The 18843-nt window shown below is 52.6% G+C and overlaps 1 protein-coding gene across 21 annotated transcripts in view; it reads left to right on the top strand.

Moving 5' to 3' along the window:
- The window catches only part of ABCB9 (ATP binding cassette subfamily B member 9), a 49981-nt gene that overhangs the window by 1582 nt on the left and 29556 nt on the right, over window positions 1-18843 (top strand). For 7 of the 21 annotated variants that reach the window (XM_074008277.1, XM_045366724.3, XM_045366723.3 and 4 more), the window contains exons 2-5: window positions 4979-5666; window positions 14634-14778; window positions 15311-15441; window positions 16392-16597. In XM_074008277.1, the coding sequence (XP_073864378.1) occupies window positions 5066-5666; window positions 14634-14778; window positions 15311-15441; window positions 16392-16597 (1083 nt within the window). In that variant the 5' untranslated portion in view covers window positions 4979-5065. The remainder of the gene's footprint in view (window positions 1-4978; window positions 5667-14633; window positions 14779-15310; window positions 15442-16391; window positions 16598-18843) is intronic. The other 14 variants (XM_074008278.1, XM_074008275.1, XM_074008281.1 and 11 more) reach the window with 4 other exon arrangements.

The following is an 18843-nucleotide window of genomic DNA, read 5'->3' as shown; positions in this document are numbered from 1 at the left end:
GTGCCATTCTTTAGTGCGCGGAGTCAGGGCGAGCCACCCGTGTCTTCCTGGGCCTTGTCCCGTTCTAGGCGGGGCCTGTTCTGGCCACCACCTTGTCCTTGTCCTTGTCCCTCGGGCCAAGCAGGTCACCCATGTGCTCACAATTTGCCCTCTAGCTCCACCTGGCCAAGCCCAGCGCATCCTCTGAGTCAGGCAGATGGAGAGTGGGGACGGGCCTCTAAGCAGCCTTGGCTGGTGGTCACACTTCTGCCCAGTAGCTTCAAAAATAACGGAGTAACTGTCCCCACCGAGGACTGTAACCCGACCGGGGGCTGGATTCCACTCTGCTGGGAGCCTGTGGTAGGACTAGTGCTTGGGGGCAGGGACTCAGGTGCTAGCACTGCTCTGCCCCAGCCTGCTGGATGACCTGAGACAAGCCTCACCCCCTCCCTCTCTGGGCCTCAGTTTCCCCATCTGCAAAATGTGGCTTTGGTGGTCTGTGATATGGGTGTTTGAAATTTTGTTTACTCTGATGAAGATAAATAGGCTCCTGGAGGTGGGGGCATGACTGGTACCCTGGGCTGTCAGGGGATGGGGAAGGAACTCCCCCAGAGGCTGGGAGTCAAGTTGGGAGAGTCAGCCAAGCCCCTGGGCTGCTGTCCAGCTTTTGAGTCTCTTGTGGATCTGCCTCCTTTTCCACTTCTGAGCCCCAGCCCCTTTCTGGGGACTGAGGGACCCCATGTGCCCACCACGAGGAAAGCAGCAGCTGAGGCGGCTGGCAGCACCTGGTGCAGACGGCAGTGGCTTGGCTGGGAGGCCTGGAATGGCACCGGGCCAGGAGCTTCCCTCCCTGGGCTCCGACTGGAGCTCACCCACTCGCTCGCTCCCCATGGCCTCTGCATTGCAGCAGACAAGAGCCTGCGTGGGCAGCACAGGCAGGGCTGGGGAGGGAGCGAGGACCTGGGCTGGGGGTGTCCAACCATCCTACCACTTCCCCCTGCCCTTGACCCTGCTCGGCCCTGACCATCTTTGGAGGGGCAGCTGCTGACTAAGCAACTGTCATCTCTGTGATGGGCTTCAGTGTGCCTGGACGTGCGGGGGTGAAAGCAGGGCCCAGGCTTGGGGGTCGTTATATCCCCCCACTCCATTCCCCCTCTGCATCTCAGACCCCTTCTCAGAATCAGTAGGGGTTGTGCCTACCTCCTGGAGAGGCTGTTTTGAAGGATTGGAGCTCTGGAGTTGAGAGTACAGATTTTGGAACTCAATGGCCAGGGTTCACATCCCAGCTTGGTCACTTCCTAGCTTGTGTGACCCAGGGCAGGTCACTTAACCTCTCTCTCTGTTCCTCAGTTTTCCTAACTGTAAAATGGGGATAATGATAGGACCTACTTCATAGAGCTGTGGTGAGTGCTGATGCATGTAAGTGCCTAGAGCCAGTGTCAGCTCACACCAGCTGCTGTCATTGCCAGCAATTAGCCTCAGCAGTCTTATCACCTCTGCCACACAGCCCAGCCCTCTGCTGGGAACCCTTTTCCTTAGATGAACACTTCCCAGTAGCATTTTCTTTCACTCTGTCACCCAGGCTGGAGTGCAGTGGTGCGATCTCGGCTCACTGCAACCTCCACCTCCCTGTTTCAAGAGATTCTTCTGCCTCAGCCTCCTGAGTTGCTGGGATTACAGGCATGCGCCACCATGCTCGGCTAATTTTTGTATTTTTAGTAGAAACGGGATTTTGCCACGTTACCCAGGCTGGAGTCGAACTCGTGAACTCAAGCAATCTGCCCATCTCGGCCTCCCAAGAGATGTGAGCCACCGTGCCTGGCCCCTGGTAGCATTTTCTATATTGAATGTTATCTTAGTTTAGGGGTGAAGAACACAGGTTCTAGACTCTGACATCTGTGAGTCCACATCCCAGCTCTGCTATTCAGAAGCTGTGTAATCTTGGGCAATCTTCACTTCTCTGGTCCTCAGTTTCTCCATCTGTTAAGTGGGAGGGATGAGAGTGCACATCTCACAAAGTCGCTGTGAGGATTAAATAGGTGGAGCCACCTGAATTTGAAGCACATGGCGCAGGGCAGGGCTCACAGGAAGTGCAGTGTTACATCCCCGTCTGCTTGTAGTTATTAGACACTTGCTGTGTGCCAGGCATGCAGTGGACAGGTGGAGAGGCAGATGCTGGGGTCCTGCACTCACTGCTTCAAGTCCTGGCTTGGGCCCTTGTTGGCTGAATGTCTGGATCAGATGATTTTGTCTCTCTGTGCCTCAGTTTCCCCAACTGTAAGTGGGACTATGGAAACCCTGACCTCGTGGGATTGTGTGAGGTTCCAATCATGCCATAATGTGAGCGGTTTGTGTACCTGGGCGCCAGAGCTTTGGGGAAAGGATCTCTCTCAGGATGGCCCCTTCCCAGCCATGACACAGTCATCCCCGCTTTCTCCCAGCCCCTCACCCCTCCTCTTGGGGGATCTAGAGCTCAGCCCATTTTGCAGATGGGAAAACAAAAGGCCCAGGGGAGGAAGGACTGGACCTGAGACAGGAGGTAGCACCCAGGGACACCCCCCAGCCCGGTCCTAACCCTACCCTGGACAAGCCCCACTCACAAACTCAGGCCTCTAGGCCCACTTCCCAGGTGTCCCTGCAGCTCTGGGAGAGTCCTGAGGGACCCAGTGCCAGGAGATGCCTTGGATAAAGCAGACATCAAGATTCAGAAAACCAAAGGGGCCTAGGGCTGGGCACGAGGGCCAACCTGGGCAGGAGGAAAAGGTTCTGGAAACTTCCAAACAGATGCCAAGGTTTCTGGATTGCTGTGCGGCCTGCAAGCCCCCCCCCCCCCCCCACAGCTGTGAAGTTCTTTCTTAGACCAAAACAGTTCATTTGGGGTTGCAGAGATAGAAGGCCTGATGTGGAGAGGAGAAAAGTGGACAGATATTTATTAAGCACACACTGTATATGGTTGATTACAATCAGCAGCAATTATGCACCAGGTACTCTGCCCAGAACTGACACCTTGAACCTCACACTCACATTTTGCGAATGAGGAAACAGGTTCAGAGAAATTAGTAGTGGTAGTAAAGACAGAGGCTGTTTATTAAACTCTGCTTATCTCAACTTCGTTCTCATTATCGATGCAAAATGCTCCAGATGCTCCCCACCCTCTCTGACCTCATGGGGCCTTGCTGCCTTCCTAAGGGCTACTCCTGCCTCGGGGCTCTGGCACTGTTTCACCTGTGCCAAGTGCTTTTCCCCAGATAGCCACTTGGCAGACTTCCGTACCTCTTTCAAGTCTTGCTCAAGTGTTACCTACCCAACGAGGTCTTCTCTGGCCCCCTATTTAAAACTGATCTTTGGCCCGGCACAGTGGCTCACGCCTGTGTTCCCAGCACTTTGGGATACCGAGGCAGGCGGATCACTTGAGGTCAGGTGTTTAAGAACAGCCTGGCTAACATGGTGAAACCCCTAAAAAAATACAAAAGTTAGCTGGGCATGGTGGTGGGGTACCTGTAGATCGCACCACTGTACTCCAGCCTGGGCGACAGAGCAAGACTCTGTCTCAAAAAAATAAATAAATAAAATAAAATTGATCTCTCTCTTCCCTCACCCCTATCCTGTTCACCCCCCTCTTTTTTCTGCCATAACCCTTATCTCTTTTTTTTTTTTTTTTTTTTTTTTTTTTATATTGAGATGGAGTCTTGCGCTGTCGCCCAGGCTGGAGTGCACTGGCCGGATCTCAGCTCACTGCAAGCTCCGCCTCCCAGGTTTGCGCCATTCTCCTGCCTGAGCCTCCCGAGTAGCTGGGACTACAGGCGCCCGCCACCTTGCCCGGCTATTTTTTTTGTATTTTTTAGTAGAGACAGGGTTTCACTGTGTTAGCCAGGATTGTCTCGATCTCCTGACCTCGTGATCCACCCGTCTCGGCCTCCCAAAGTGCTGGGATTACAGGCTTGAGCCACCGCGCCCGGCCTCTTTTTTTTAACTAAAAAAAATTTTTAGGCCAGGCGCGGTGGCTCATGCCTATAATCCCAGCACTTTGGGAGGCCAAGGCGGGTGGATCACCTGAGGTCAGGAGTTCAAGACCAGCCTGACCAACGTGAAGAAACCCCATCTCTATTAAAAATACAAAATTAGCCAGGCATGGTGGCGCATGCCTGTAATCCCAGCTACTCGGGAGGCTGAGGCAGGAGAATCGCTTGAACCTGGGAGGTGGAAGCTGCAGTGAGCCAAGATCACGCCATTGCACTCCAGCCTGGGCAAAAAGAGCGAAACTCCGTCTCAAAAAAAAAAAAAATTTTTTTTTTTTTTTTTTTTAGAGATAGGATCTTGCTGTCACCAAGGCTGGAGTGCAGTGGCATGATCATAGCTCACTGTAGCTTCCTGCTCTGGTGGCTGCTGTCCACCATGCGGCCAGGTACCCAGGCCCTGGAGCCAGAGCCTCGAACTCCCAGGCTGAAGCGATCCCCCCGTCTTGGCCTCCCAAGTAGCTTGGACTACAGGAGCATGCTACCACACTCATTTGTTTATTTATTTTTAAGACAGGGTCTCACCCTGTTGCCCAGGCTGCTCTCCAACTCCTAGCCTCAAGGGATCCTCCAACCTTGGCCTCACAATACACACATCCCAGTCTGTTCTTAAACTCCTGACCTCAGGTGATCCACCTACCTCAGCCTCCCAAAGTGTTGGGATTACAGGCGTGAGCCACCTCGCCTGACCCATTTCCTTATTATCTGTCTCCTGCATGAGTATGTCATCTCCAGGAGAGCAGGGATCTTTGTTACTTTTGTTCATGACACAAAAAACAAAGAACAGCGCCTGGCCACAGTGGGCACTCAATAAGTATCCCTTGAATGAGTGCAATCTTCGTAGTACCCCAGGAAGTTGATATTGCCATTTTACAGGTGAGAAAACGAAGGCTCAGAGATGTCAAGTGACTTTCTCAAGGTCACACAGCCAGCGAGTGGCAAACCCGAACCCCTTGTGCTGATGTTTGCTGTTGTCCCTATAGGCCTGGCCTCGCCCTGTGGACGATGATGGCCTTGCCCCCGTGAGCTACAACCTGGCCCTCAGCACCCGCCCACCTTCAGCCAGCAGGATGCGGCTGTGGAAGGCGGTGGTGGTGACTTTGGCCTTCATGAGTGTGGACATCTGCGTGACCACGGCCATCTATGTCTTCAGTCACCTGGACCGCAGCCTTCTGGAGGACATCCGCCACTTCAACATCTTTGACTCGGTGCTGGACCTCTGGGCAGCCTGCCTGTACCGCAGCTGCCTGCTGCTGGGGGCCACCATTGGTGTGGCCAAGAACAGTGCGCTGGGGCCCCGGCGGCTGCGGGCCTCGTGGCTGGTCATCACCCTCGTGTGCCTCTTCGTGGGCATCTACGCCATGGTGAAGCTGCTGCTCTTCTCAGAGGTGCGCAGGCCCATCCGGGACCCCTGGTTCTGGGCCCTGTTCGTGTGGACGTACATTTCACTTGGCGCATCCTTCCTGCTCTGGTGGCTGCTGTCCACCGTGCGACCAAGCACCCAGGCCCTGGAGCCAGGGGCGGCCACTGAGGCCGAGGGCTTCCCTGGGAGTGGCCTGCCACCGCCCGAGCAGGCGTCTGGGGCCACGCTGCAGAAGCTGCTCTCCTACACTAAGCCCGACGTGGCCTTCCTCGTGGCCGCCTCTTTCTTCCTCATCGTGGCAGCTCTGGGTAAGTAAGGACCTCGGGGACACGTGGCCACCAGAAAATCAAATTAGGTGAATATGACTGCCTTAGATTTTAAAGATTTTACTTACATGGTTCAGACATCAAACTGATTCGAAAAGGAAAACAGGCCAGGCATGGTGGCTCATATTGATAATCCTAGCACTTTGGGAGGCTGAGGTGGGAAGATCACTTGAGCCCAGGAGTTCAAGACCAGCCTGGGCAACATAGCAAGAACCCATTTCTATTTTATTTTATTTTATTTTATTTATTTATTTAATTTATTTATTCGAAACGTAGTCTTGCTCTGTTGCCCAGGCTGGAGTGCAGTGGCACAGTCTCAGGTCACTGCAACCTCTGCCTCCCAGCTTCAAGTGATTCTCCTGCCTCAGCCTCCCGAGTAGCTGGGACTACAGGCACGTGCCACCACGCCCAGCTAATTTTTGTATTTTTAGTAGAGACGGGGTTTTGCCATGTTGGCCGTGCTGATCTCGAACTTCTGACCTCAGGTGATCCTCTGGCCTTGGCCTCCCAAAGTGCTGGGATTATAGGCGTGAGCCACCGTGCCTGCCCCATTTCTATTTTATGTAATTTAAAATGAAAAAATAGGCCAGGCACGGTGGCTCACGCCTGTAATCCCAGCACTTTGGGAGGCCAAGGTGGGAAGATTGCCTGAGCCCAGGAGTTCAAGACCAGCCTGGGCAACATGACAAGACCCTATCTCAATTTATAAAAGGAAAAAGTAAAAGACAAGAGAAGAAAAAGGAAACTATGAGTTCCACACCTACCTGTTTTTTTCTTTTTAGACAGGGTCTCACTCTGTTGCCCAGGCTGTAGTGCAGTGGCATGATCACAGCTTATGGCAGCTTCAACCTCCCAGGCTCAAGTAATACCCCCACCTCCGTCTCCGGAATAGCTGGGACTACAGGCGTGTGCACCACACCCAGCTAATTAAAAAAAACTTGTAGAGATAGGATCTCACTATGTTGTCCAGGCTGATCTCAAATTCCTGGGCTCAAGTGATCCTCCTACCTTGGCCTCTCAAAGCACTGGGATTACAGGCACAAGCCACAATGCCTGACTGTGTTTCACTTCTAATTCTCCCCTGATCATCCTGCCTAGGGCTAACTGCAGGAAAAGGATCCAGAAACTCCCAGGTGGCCAGGAAAACACTCTTTCTTAATCAGTTCTTGTGCATGTTCCCAGCTTTTCCTTATGCAGCTACAAGCACATCAAAAGAACATGTGTCACTCCCCCACCTCTCACCCACATTGTTTTATGTTTTGCTCTTTTCACTTAACAATGCGTTCTGGAATTTTCCCAACCAGTACCTCATTGTTTTATTTGGCTGCATAATATTCCATTGTATATACCATGGATTATTTAGTTGGTCTCCCATCATTTGACTCTTGGGTTATTTTGAGGCTTTTCCTCTGAACATGAATAATTTTTTTTTTTTTGAGACGGAGTCTTACTCTGTCACCCAGACTGGAACGCAGTGGTGCCATCTTGGCTCACCACAACCTCCATCTCCCGGGTTCAAGCGATTCTCTTGCCTCAGCCTCCCAAGTAGCTGGGATTACAGGCGCCTGCCACCACAACTGGCTAATTTTTATATTTTTAGTAGAGACATGGTTTCTCCGTGTTGGCCAGACTGGTCTCGAACTCCTGAGTTCAAGCGATCCACCTGCCTTGGCCTCCCAAAATGCTAGGATTACAGGCATGAGCCACTGCGCCCGGCCTGCATGTGAATAATTCTGTTCATACACATTTCATATGAATGTGGATGGATCTGTAGAAGAAATTCCTGGAGCTGGGATCATCAGAGAATAGACTAGAAAACATCGGAGTGGGCAGGTGTGGTGGCTCATGCCTGTAATCCTAGCACTTTGGGAGGTCAAGGCGGGCAGATCACAAAAAAAAAAAACAAACATCAGAGTGTGTTGCTTGTGGAAAGATGCAGCGCTGGTTTGTGACACTGTTATTAATATTTTAGTGGTGTGTGCCTACATGCAAGTGTGGCCTGGTTTGTGATGTGAAATGTATTTGTGCCTGTGAGTCTGGTCCAAACAGTTTGAAGGCACCACTCAGCAACACAGGTGGGAAGGTGGCACTGCAGGGTTGGAGCTCCACAGGTTCTGGGGGCAACGAGGCCTGGGCACAAATCCCTGTCCTGCTCCCTACCCAGCTGCATGGCCCTGCGCAAGTTCTCCAGCCTTTCTGAGCCTCACTTCCTTCCTCTGTGCGACGAGGATTGTTAGAGTCCTTATTTCCTGATGTTTTTTTTTTTTTTTTTTTTTTGAGACGGAGTCTCGCTGTGTCTCCCCGGCTGGAGTACAGTGGCGTGATCTCGGCTCACTGCAAGCTCCGCCTCCCGGGTTCACGCCATTCTCCCGCCTCAGCCTCCCAAGTAGCTGAGACTACAGGCGCCCGCCACCACGCCCGGCTAGTTTTTTGTATTTTTAGTAGAGACGGGGTTTCACTGTGTTAGCCAGGATGGTCTCGATCTCCTGACCTCGTGATCCGCCCGCCTCGGCCTCCCAAAGTGCTGGGATTACAGGCCTGAGCCACCGCGCCCGGCCATTTCCTGATGTTTTAGATGCTGAAAAAAACAGGAGAGCTGGGTGCAGTGGCTCATGTCTAATCCCAGCACTTTGGGAGGCCGAGGCTACAGGATCACTTGAGCCCAGGAGTTTGAGACCACTCTGGGCAACATAGCAGGACCCTGACTCTAAAAAACATTTTTTTTTAATTAGCTGGGCATGGTGGTACTTGCTTATAGTCCCAGCTACTCAGGAGGCTGAGGTGGGAGGATCCCTTGAGCTCAGGAGTTTGAGGTTGTAGTGAGCCATGATGACGCCACTGCACTCCAGCCTGGGCAACAGAGCAAGACCCTGTCTCTACAAAAAACAACAACAACAACAACAACAACAACAAACAAAAAATAGAAGGACTAAGTACAGAGCTTGGCTTGTCATGTTAAGTGCTCAGGGTTGTTAGCTATTATGAGTTTTAAAAATTTTAGGCCGGGCATTATGGCTCACACCTGTAATCCCAACATTTTGGGAGGCCCAGGTGGGTGGATCACTTGAGGTCAGGAGTTCGAGACAAGCCTGGCAACATGGTGAAACCCCATCTCTACTAAAAATATAAAACTTAGCCAGATGTGTTGGCATATGCCTGTTATTCCAGCTACTGGGGAGGCTGAGGCAGGAGAATCGCTTGAACCTGGGAGGCAGAGGTTGCAGTGAGCCAAGATCACACAACTGCACTCCAGCCTGGGTGACAGGTGAGACTCCGTCTCAAAAAAATAATAATAAAAAATAATAAAATAAAGATGTTAATTGACAGAGACAGAGCCTGGAGAGGTGACAATGCAGTAACAATGCCAGAATGTTCTGAAAGAGGACAGGCAAACCCAGAGCTGGCCCTGACTCTGCAGCCCTTTCTCCTATGATCCATCTCTGCCCTCTCAGTCCCATCCCCTCAACAGCTGTGTGAGGTTAGGCAAGTTATTTAACCCCTCTAAGTCTTAGCCTCCTCTTCTGTGACATGGGCATAGTAGTACCCTCCTACTGGGATTGGAAGGGTCAGTGAATCCACATGGGTGAGATACCTCAGACAGCTCCTGGCACGTAGACAGCTCCCAGTAAATGCTAGCAGCTGTGGGGACTGGGATGACCCCTTCCTGTTCAACCAGACAGTTTCTCCTGCTCATGCTGGGAAGCCCAAAAATCCCCTCCTTAGGAAGCCACCTTAGATTCTGCCGACTGTGGCAACTTTGTCTGCACCTCAGTTATAGCTTTTATGACATAAAAATCATGCATTCAGGCCGGGCGCGGTGGCTCACGTCTGTAATCCCAGCACTTTGGGGAGCCGAGGCCTGCAGATCACCTGAGGTTAGGAGTTCGAGAGCAGCCTGGACAATATGGCAAAACCCTGTCACTACTAAAAATACAAAAATTAGCTGGGTGTGGTGGCAGCCGCCTGTAATCCCAGCTGCTCAGAAGGCTGAGGCAGGAGGATCTCTTGAACCCAGGAGGTGGAGGCTGCAGTGAGCTAAGATTGTGCCACAGCACTCCAGCCTGGGCAACAAAGTGAGACTCCATCTCAAAAAAAACAAAACAAAACAAAACAAAAACTATGCATTTATGCTGGGCACAGTGGCTCATGCCTAAAATCCCAGTACTTTGGGAGTCTGAGGCAGGAGGATCACTTGAGGCCAGGAGTTCAAGACCAGCCTGGCCAACATAGCAAGACCCTGTTATGCATTCACCCTCCTGCCTCCCCTCCGAGGTCCTGAGCCCCTCAGGGGCAGGGGCCAGGTCTGACTCACCCTGGATCCCAGTAGCTGGCACAGAGACGGGCTCACTGAATGAATAAATGAATGACTGTCATGCCTGTGCAGACAGATAGCGCTCTGTGCCATGACCTTGTTTACCCTGCCTGCTGGGGCCCTGCCATCAGCTGCTGTGTGGTCAAGGAATGCAGACATCCTCAAATACTGCTGAGCACATTTTCCCTGCTTGCAGGATTGCATCAAGAGTCAGGGCGCAGACTCACAGCTCAGCCTCCCAACTTCTTTGATAACTTTAGGCAAGTTATTAACCTGGCCAGTGCTCACTTGCCCATTCTGAAGTGAGGGCTTTGTTAGGGTATTGTGAGAAAGAAGTAAGAGGAGGCCTTGGTGCCTAGCACAAGTAAATACTTAATCAGTGTCAGGGCCAGATACAATGGCACACACCTGTGATCCCAACTACTTGGATGGCCAAGGAGGGAGGGTTGCTTTGGCTCAGGAGTTTGAGACCAGCCTGGGCAACACAGCAACACCTCATCTCAAAAAAAAAACAATTAGGTACTATGATAATTAATAATTATTTTTCAATCAACACGCATTCAGCAGTGCCCAGCTTTTCTGTACCCTCAGAATCTTCAAACAAACAAACAAAAATAAAAAAAAACCACCAATTGGGAAATGTTAGTTTTAAGGTTGAGTATCTCTTATTAAATTAAGGTTCTTTAGAGGCCAAGTGTGGTGGCTCACGCCTGTAATCCTAACACTTTGGAAGGCTGAGGTGGGCAGATCACTTGAGGTCAGGAGTTCAAGATTAGCTTGGCCAACATGGTAAAACCCTGTCTCTACTAAAAATGCAAAATTAGCCAGGTGTGGTGGTACATGCCTGTAATCCCAGCTACTCGGGAGGCTGAGGCAGGAGATGCGTTTGAACCTGGGAGGCAGAGGTTGCTGTGAGCGGAGATCGCGCCGTTTACTCCCCAGCCTGGGCAACAAAAGCGAACCTCCATCCCAAAAACAAATGGAGTCCTTTTTTTCTTTCTTTTTTTTTTTTTTTTTTGAGGCAGGGCCTTCCTCTGTCACCCAGGCTGGCTGGAGTACGGTGGAGCAATCACAGCTCACTGCAGCCTTGACCTCTCCAGCTCAAGTGATCCTCCCACCTCGGCCTCCCAAAGTGCTGGGATTGCAGGTGTGAGCTACCTTCTGTAGCCTAAGATTCTTTAATATGGATTTCATGGTAAACCAAATGTATAAACTTGGGCAAGTGACTTAATCTCTCTGAGCCTCAATTTCCTATTCTGTGGAAAGAATACATTTCCACAAATGGAAGAAATAATTGTACCAAACCTATAGGATTACTGGGTAGCCTTTGATACTTGAAGAAGGTAGGGGAGCAGATATCTGGGGTAAGCGGCTGGGTACGGTGGCTCACACCTGTAATCCCAGCATTTTGGGAGGCCGAGGCGGGCAGATCACTTGAGGTCAGGAGTTCGAGACCAGCCTGGGCAACATGATGAAACCCTGTCTCTAATAAAAATATAAAATTTAGGCCGGGCGCAGTGGCTCACACCTATAATCCCAGCACTTTGAGAGGCCAAGGTAGGTAGATCACAAGGTCAGGAGTTCAAGATCAGCCTGGCCAACATGGTGAAACTCCGTCTCTACTAAAAATACAAAAATTAGCCGGGCACAGTGGCAGGCATCTGTAATCCCAGCTACTCAGGAGGCTGAGGCAGGAGAGTCACTTGAACCCGGGTGGCAGAGGTGGCAGCAAGCCAAAATTATGCCAATACACTCCAGCCTGGGCGACAGAGTGAGACTCCGTCTCAAAAGAAGAAGAAAAAAAAAAAAAAATATATATATATATATATATATACACACACACATATATAAAATTTAGCCGGGCGTTGTGGCAGTCACCTGTAATCCCAACTACTTGGGAGGCTGAGGCATGAGAATCACTTGAACCTGGGAGGTGGAGGTTACAGTGAGCTGAGGTCATGCCACTACACTCCAGCCTGGGTAACAGACTGAGACTCCATCTCAGAAAAAAAAAGATGTCTGTAGTAAGAGCACTCCAGGCAGAAGGACCAGACCATGCAAAGGTCCTGAGGCAGGAAGGTGTCCAGTTGTTCAAGAGCGGACACCAGTTAGCTAGAGCAGAGGGAGTGAGATGGAGCGGGGAGAAGACAAAGGTCTCTGCTAGCGGCTCAGTCATGCAGGTCCTTTGGGGTATTGTAAAGACTTTGGCTTTTACCATCTCACTGGATGAGAAGGGGGCTTTGGACTGTTTTGAGCCGAGGGACCACAAGATCTGAGTTAGTTCCAACAGGATCCTGCCGTCTGCTGTGTGAACAGGCTGATGTGAGCAAAGTTGAGAGCAGGCTACTGAGATAGTCCCAATGAGGTGAATGACTTGGACCAGGGTCGGGGCAGTAGAGGCAGTGAAAGTGGTCGGGTTCTGGAAATGGTCTGTTTGCTGGTACATTGGAGAGTTTCGCGTAATTCTTGCGCAGGTTCGGCAGGACAGTTTGCCGGCATGCACAGCCCCTGGTACCCAGTAGGGCGATTATTAGCATTGGTGCTTGCTGGAACCAAAATGCTGTCACAGCTCACCATTGCCATCTTCTTTTCTGTGGGTAAACTGAGGCAGAAATTCAGGCTGGGCAGAACTCTGCAGCCTTGGCTGGAGACCCCGTCTGGCCAAGGACTGTGGGGACACAGGCCCTCTAGGCTGCCACCTCATGGTCCCAGCAGAGGGCACCAGAACTGCACAGAAAGTCTCACTATTCACGTGTCTGAGCCAGGTCAGACAGTGCTAGCCAGACCTGCCCGGGGTTCATTCCCTAACCTTTATTGAGCACCTACTGTATACCCAGCCCCAAACCTGGCTCTGCTCATGGAAAGAACTTCAGTGGCAACAGGTCCTGGGATGAACAAGGGCCTGGCCTGGTGACACCACTATTTCCATAAGAGGAGAGTGGGCATTCCAGATTATTGCTGGGGGAGTCTCGTTTCTGCTGCTATAACAAAATACCACAGACTGGGTCATTTAGAAACAAGAGAAACTGATTTCTCACTGTTCTGAAGGCTGGGAAGTCCCAGATCAAGGTGCCAGCAGGCTTGGTGTTGTGAAGGCCACTCTCTGCTTCCAAGATGGTCCCTCCTTGCTGTGTCCTCCGGAGGGGAAGACTGCCGTGTCCTCACACTGCAGAAGGTGGAAGGGCGAGAGACGGCAAACCAGGCTTACAAGTCCTTTGAAAAAGGCCCTCATCCCATCCTGGAGAGCTCTGTCCTTGTGACTTACTCACCATCACATTGTGATTGTGTTTCAATGTATAAATTCTGGGAGATGCATTCAGACCACAGCAGGAAGGGAAAAGAAAGAGCCCCCAGATTGGAAGCCAGTTTAGGTTTGAGTCCCAGCCTTTCCCCTTGCTGTGTGACCCGGAGTAAATTTCTCAGCCTCTCTGAGTCTCCCATTCCACCCCAGTATTGTTGTGAAAACACAGTAAGGCAAGTGGGTAGGAAAGCACCCAGCAAGGTGTCAAGTGCCCCACCAGGAGGGGTGGGGTGGCAATTTCCGGCATTGCCTGGAACCAGAATAGCAACATCTTGTGAGGTTCTAGAATTTGGATTCTGAACCCAGTGAGAAGAATGAAATCAACTTTGGTGTCAATCAGCCAATGATTGCCATGTGGCCTGGGCGAGTCTTCTGATTCAACTTCACTTTCAGCCGGGTACTGTGACTCAGGCCTGTAACCCCAGCACTTTGGAAAGCTGAGGTGGGTGGATCGCTTGAGCCCAGGAGTTAGAGACCAGCCTGGGCAGCCTAGCGAAACCTCGTCTCTACAAAAAAGTACAAAAAATTTAGCTAGGCCTGGTGGCGCGTGCCTGTAGTCCCAGCTACTTAGGAGTCTGAGGTGGGAGGATCCACTGAGCCCAGGAGGTTGAGGCTGCACTCCAGCCTGGGCAACAAGAGCGAAACCCTGTCTCAAAAAGTTAAAAAAAAAAAAAAAAAGAAAATATTTTACAAAAATAAAAATAAAAACAAATTAAATTAACTTTTCTCATTTGTAAAATGCGGGGTGATCCCAGGGCCTGCTCCAAAGGGAATGAAACAAAGGTCAGGAGCGGGGGCCCATACCTACAATCCCAGTACTTTGGGAGGCCAAGGTGGGAGGATTGCTTCGACCTAGGAGGTTGAGACCAGCTTGGGCAACATAGTAAGACCCCCATCTCTACAAAAATAAATAAATAAATTAATTAAATTAGCCTGGCATGGTGGCACATGCCTGTATTCCCCACTCAGGAGGCTGAGACAGGAGGATCATGTGAGCCCAGGAGTTTGATGCTGCAGTGAGCTATGATTGCACCACTGCATTCCAGCCTGGGGGAGAGAGCGAGACCCTGTCTCAAAAAAGAAGAGAATGAAGCATCCCGCGGGAGCCCTGGCTCGATGCCTGGTAGCTACTACAAATAAGAACCGGCAGGCTGTGTGGATGCAAGGCCCAGTGCTCCCCTGTTCTCTGAGGAGGGGGCATTAAGCACCCTGGGGCCCCACGATGGGCAGCAAGAGTTTGCCGAGGGAGGAAAGCCCACTGGTGGAGCGGGCGGATGGGTTGGTGTGTGGACTTCTGGAGCCTCAGGAGGAAGGGTGCGGGTTCCCCTGGCTGCAGATGTCCCTGAGGCTGCCCTGCCTCCCCCAGGAGAGACCTTCCTGCCCTACTACACGGGCCGAGCCATTGACGGCATCGTCATCCAGAAAAGCATGGATCAGTTCAGCACGGCTGTCACCATCGTGTGCCTGCTGGCCATTGGCAGGTAGCCGGCTCAGCCCCCACGCCCCGCCCCGCCCCGCACACCCGCCTGCACCAGGGAGGGAAGGGAGGGCCTGTTCCTAAGGAAGACGGGCCAGGGAGGCCCTGGAAATGCCCCTGGTGGGCCTGTCCCTCAGCTGGTCATCCTGGGAACTGGCTTCCACACTGACTTAGAGTACCCTAGAACCACACCCTGTGGTCCCTGAAAAGGGCTTCAGTCCTCAGGGTTCCCCGCTCACCCTCCCTGGCTGTTTTCCAAGCAGGAATCTAGTCCCAGACAGAACCAGCTTTGTCTGAGCTGTTCTGGAAGCAAGAGGGTCTGGCTGGCACATCTGGGTCTCTTGCCCCACCACTGTCCCCTTTGCCCTCACCTTGGGGGGGTTCCCACTGGGAATGAGGGGGACCCCACAGGGGTGCCAGCCCTGGAGCGGGGCTGCGGTGGGGCTCCCAGGCCTGCCGGCAGCGGGAGGGGGCAGCCGGGTGTGGTCATTGGTCTGGAAGGACGTCGTGCTATAACATCTCTTATCTGCAATTAGCTCATTTGCCGCAGGTATTCGGGGCGGCATTTTTACCCTCATATTTGCCAGACTGAACATTCGCCTTCGAAACTGTCTCTTCCGCTCACTGGTGTCCCAGGAGACAAGCTTCTTTGATGAGAATCGCACAGGTTGGTCCTCCCAGTGCCCTAGGTGTCCTGGGGGCTGGGCCCCACCCCAGTGGCCTTGCTTGGCTCTGAGGAATGAAATGGGCGTGTGGGTGGTCTCGGCCCTCTGCCTTCGCCTCCTGCTGTTAGTTCGGGCTGGGAACACCCTGGGCTTGGCCTGTGTCCTGGGAGCTGGCTTGCTCACTGAGGTTTTGGTGTGGGCTGCGGCCTCTGTGGGGCCCTGGCCAGGCCACCCGAGGTCCCTGCAGGGGCCAAGGCCTTGCTTTCCATTGCCCCGTGGAAACCACCAGGGCCAGGACTAGCCACCCCTGTGGCCGGCAGAGACTCCGCTCCTATGGGGGTCAGCGGGTGAGGGCCAGGGACCACAACAGGAAAGACGATAGAATATCCACCAAGATCCAAGCTGAGACACACCAGCCTGGGTCCAAGCCCTGGTGCCTCCACTTGCGAACTTCACCTCTCTGAGCCTCTGTTTTCTTGTCTGTAAAATGGGAACACGGATAGTAGCCACCCATGGGGTCCTTACACAGCTCTTAGCACAGTGTCCAACTTAGGTAAGAAGTGTCTGTGCTTTTCTGCCTGCCACCAGCCAGGTTATTTCTCTAGAAGGGAAGGGGAGTTACCCCCTCTGCCAGTGACAGGGAGGAGACATGGCTTTGAAGTCTGGCTCAGTCACAGACGGGCCATGTGACTACGGGGGCCCTCCTGTTCTGAGCCCCAGCCTCCTCCGCTGTACAGCGGGATGTCATGAAGCTTAAGCAAGATGCTGGTTACTGGGATTGGCTCAGAGTAGCCCTCGAGGAGTATCTGCTCTTCTCTCCCACCTCCCAACCCCGCCCACAGGTAGGGAGGCCCGGCTTCCCAGTGTCTGTCTCAGTGGCCCCTTAGCATCCCCCACCGCCACCCCCAAAGCCCGGGTTGCTGTGGCAGGAGCTGAGCCGCCTGTGTTCCAGGGGACCTCATCTCCCGCCTGACCTCGGACACCACCATGGTCAGCGACCTGGTCTCCCAGAACATCAATGTCTTTCTGCGGAACACGGTCAAGGTCACGGGCGTGGTGGTCTTCATGTTCAGCCTCTCATGGCAGCTCTCCTTGGTCACCTTCATGGGCTTCCCCATCATCATGATGGTGTCCAACATCTACGGCAAGTACTACAAGGTAGGCCCGCCCCGACCCTGCTGGGGGCTGTGCACCCTGGCAGCCCCCAAACATCCCCAAATAGCCCCTCAGGGGCTCAGGGGGCCACTAAGGGCTAGTGAAGGACTGGTCTCGAGGCTGTGTTTGCATTCATTCATTCATTCGTTTGCTCATTCAGTAAATAATGATTGAGCATCTGCTATGTCCCAGGCACTGGGATACATCAGTGAAACAGCCAAGGCCCTTGCCTTCCTGGAACTTGTATTCTAGTGGCAGAGACAGATACTAGGTACCAACAGCACAAAGAATAAGAATCCACAATACAGTAAAAGATGGTCAGTGCTAAGGAGAAATACGAAGTGAGGAGCAGAGGGATTGGGAGCATTGGGGGTAGTTGCAATTTTAAATTTTACTTGCTGGCTGGGCCCGGTGGGTCATGCCTGTAATCCCAGAACTTTGGGAGACACAGGCATGAGGACCACTTGAACCTAGGAGTTCGAGACAAGATTGGGCAATATAGCAAGACCCCATCTCTACAAAAAAATTTTTTTTTGTAATTAGCTGGGTTTGGTGGCACATGCCTGTGGTCCCAGCTACCTGGGAGGCTGAGGTGGAGGATTGCCTAAGCCCAGGAGGTCGAGGCTGTAGTGAGCTATGATTGTGCCACTATACTCTAGCCTGGGTGACAGAACAGGACCCTGTCTCTAAAACGAATGAATAAATACAAGTTAAATAAGTCTTGCTGAGAAGGGTCTGAAGGAGGCGGGCGTCTTGGGAGGTATGTGCTGAGCAGAGGGCACAGCCAGTGGAAAGGCCCTGGGTTGGAACGTGCCTGGCGTGTATGTGGGGATGGTGCGGGCCTGCCGTGATGCCGTCATGGGCAGGCTGCTGTCCCCTCTGGCCACCCCACAGCACTGCTTCTGCTTCGGAGCTAGGCCCGTGAGCCAGGTTTGGCCTCACCCTCCTTCAGCTTCCCAAATGGGTGGGTGCCCCCGAGCCCTAAGGGACAGACAGGCTGGGTTCAGACAGGCAGGGCTGTGACCCTGTGACAGGCAACCCCCTCACAGTCACCTAGGCCCACACGGGGTACTTCTGAGCAGGGGCTCGGATGCATGACGGCCTCCAGGTGGTGCCGGGTAAGTAACTGTCGCAGCTCCATTGGAGTCTTTGGTGTTGGTGACCTGAGACCAGGGTAGCAAAGGAAGCCGTCTCCCACCCAGCCCCCGGTGAGGCCACTCCCCACAGCCTTCTCCAGCCACACAGGAGGGACCTCTACCTGAAGTTCCAGGTCACGAACCTCCCTACTGTCCTCACTGAGATGAGAAAGTAAATCTATTCTTTAGAGTCTGAGCCGTTTCCGGCATGCTGCTCCCCACCCCTTGCTTCCAGTTTTCCCACCAGCCCCTGGTACAGAGCAGGAAACCCTGGAGCTCCCCCTCAGCCCCCACCTCTGTGTGCACTGCAGGTCCCGCCTTTGAGCTCAGCTAAGGGAGGCCTCAGGAAGGCTCTGTGTGGGTTTTCCACCCCATGCCCGAATGTGTTGTGTATAGTCAGTGAGTCATCTCCACAAGCCACACACACTGCCCGTGGCCAGACATGACTCAGGCACCCTGCATGCTTCCTGTGGCCAGGGTGTGACACATGGCCATGGGACATGCCAGTGCATGCTCCTGTCCTGGCCTCTAGGGCAGCCTTCCTGGCTGGCTTGAGAATCAGCATAGTGACTCCTGCAAAGTGTGAACAACTCCACCCAGGGGCCTCTTCCAGGACTCTGGTGAACAGCAGCCTGATGGCCGCACACTTGGGACCACTTTTCAGCTCTGCATGTGGTGACATGCACATGGTGTGGGCAGATTTCACAACCCATGGCCCCTGCCACCATCTAGAACTTGGCTGGGAGTTCTGGAATCTCTTTGTCAACCCTCAGGCTCTAACATAATTTATGTTGATGATGTAAATGGTGCCCCTTTAATAGTTTGTGTTTCTTGTATAGTGTACAACCTGAACAACCGTCCAAGGCATCCCCTGCTCTTCCAGCACAGAGTCAGGTGTTGAGGCCCCTTTTCTGAAAGGATTACCAAAAACTGTCCGGTCATGAATAACCTCTTTTGAATACTGGGGATGACTTAATGATCAGCGGGAGCCCTGGCTCGATGCCTGGTAGCTACTACAAATAAGAACCGGCAGGCTGTGTGGATGCAAGGCCCATCCTTCAGGAACTGAAGTTCCTTTCAGGAACTGAAACCATCGCCCCAAAATCCTCTCTG

Source organism: Macaca fascicularis, chromosome 11 (genome assembly GCF_037993035.2).
Source record: "Macaca fascicularis isolate 582-1 chromosome 11, T2T-MFA8v1.1".
Classification (NCBI taxonomy): domain Eukaryota; kingdom Metazoa; phylum Chordata; class Mammalia; order Primates; family Cercopithecidae; genus Macaca; species Macaca fascicularis.
This window is presented reverse-complemented; position numbering and strand designations above follow the sequence as displayed.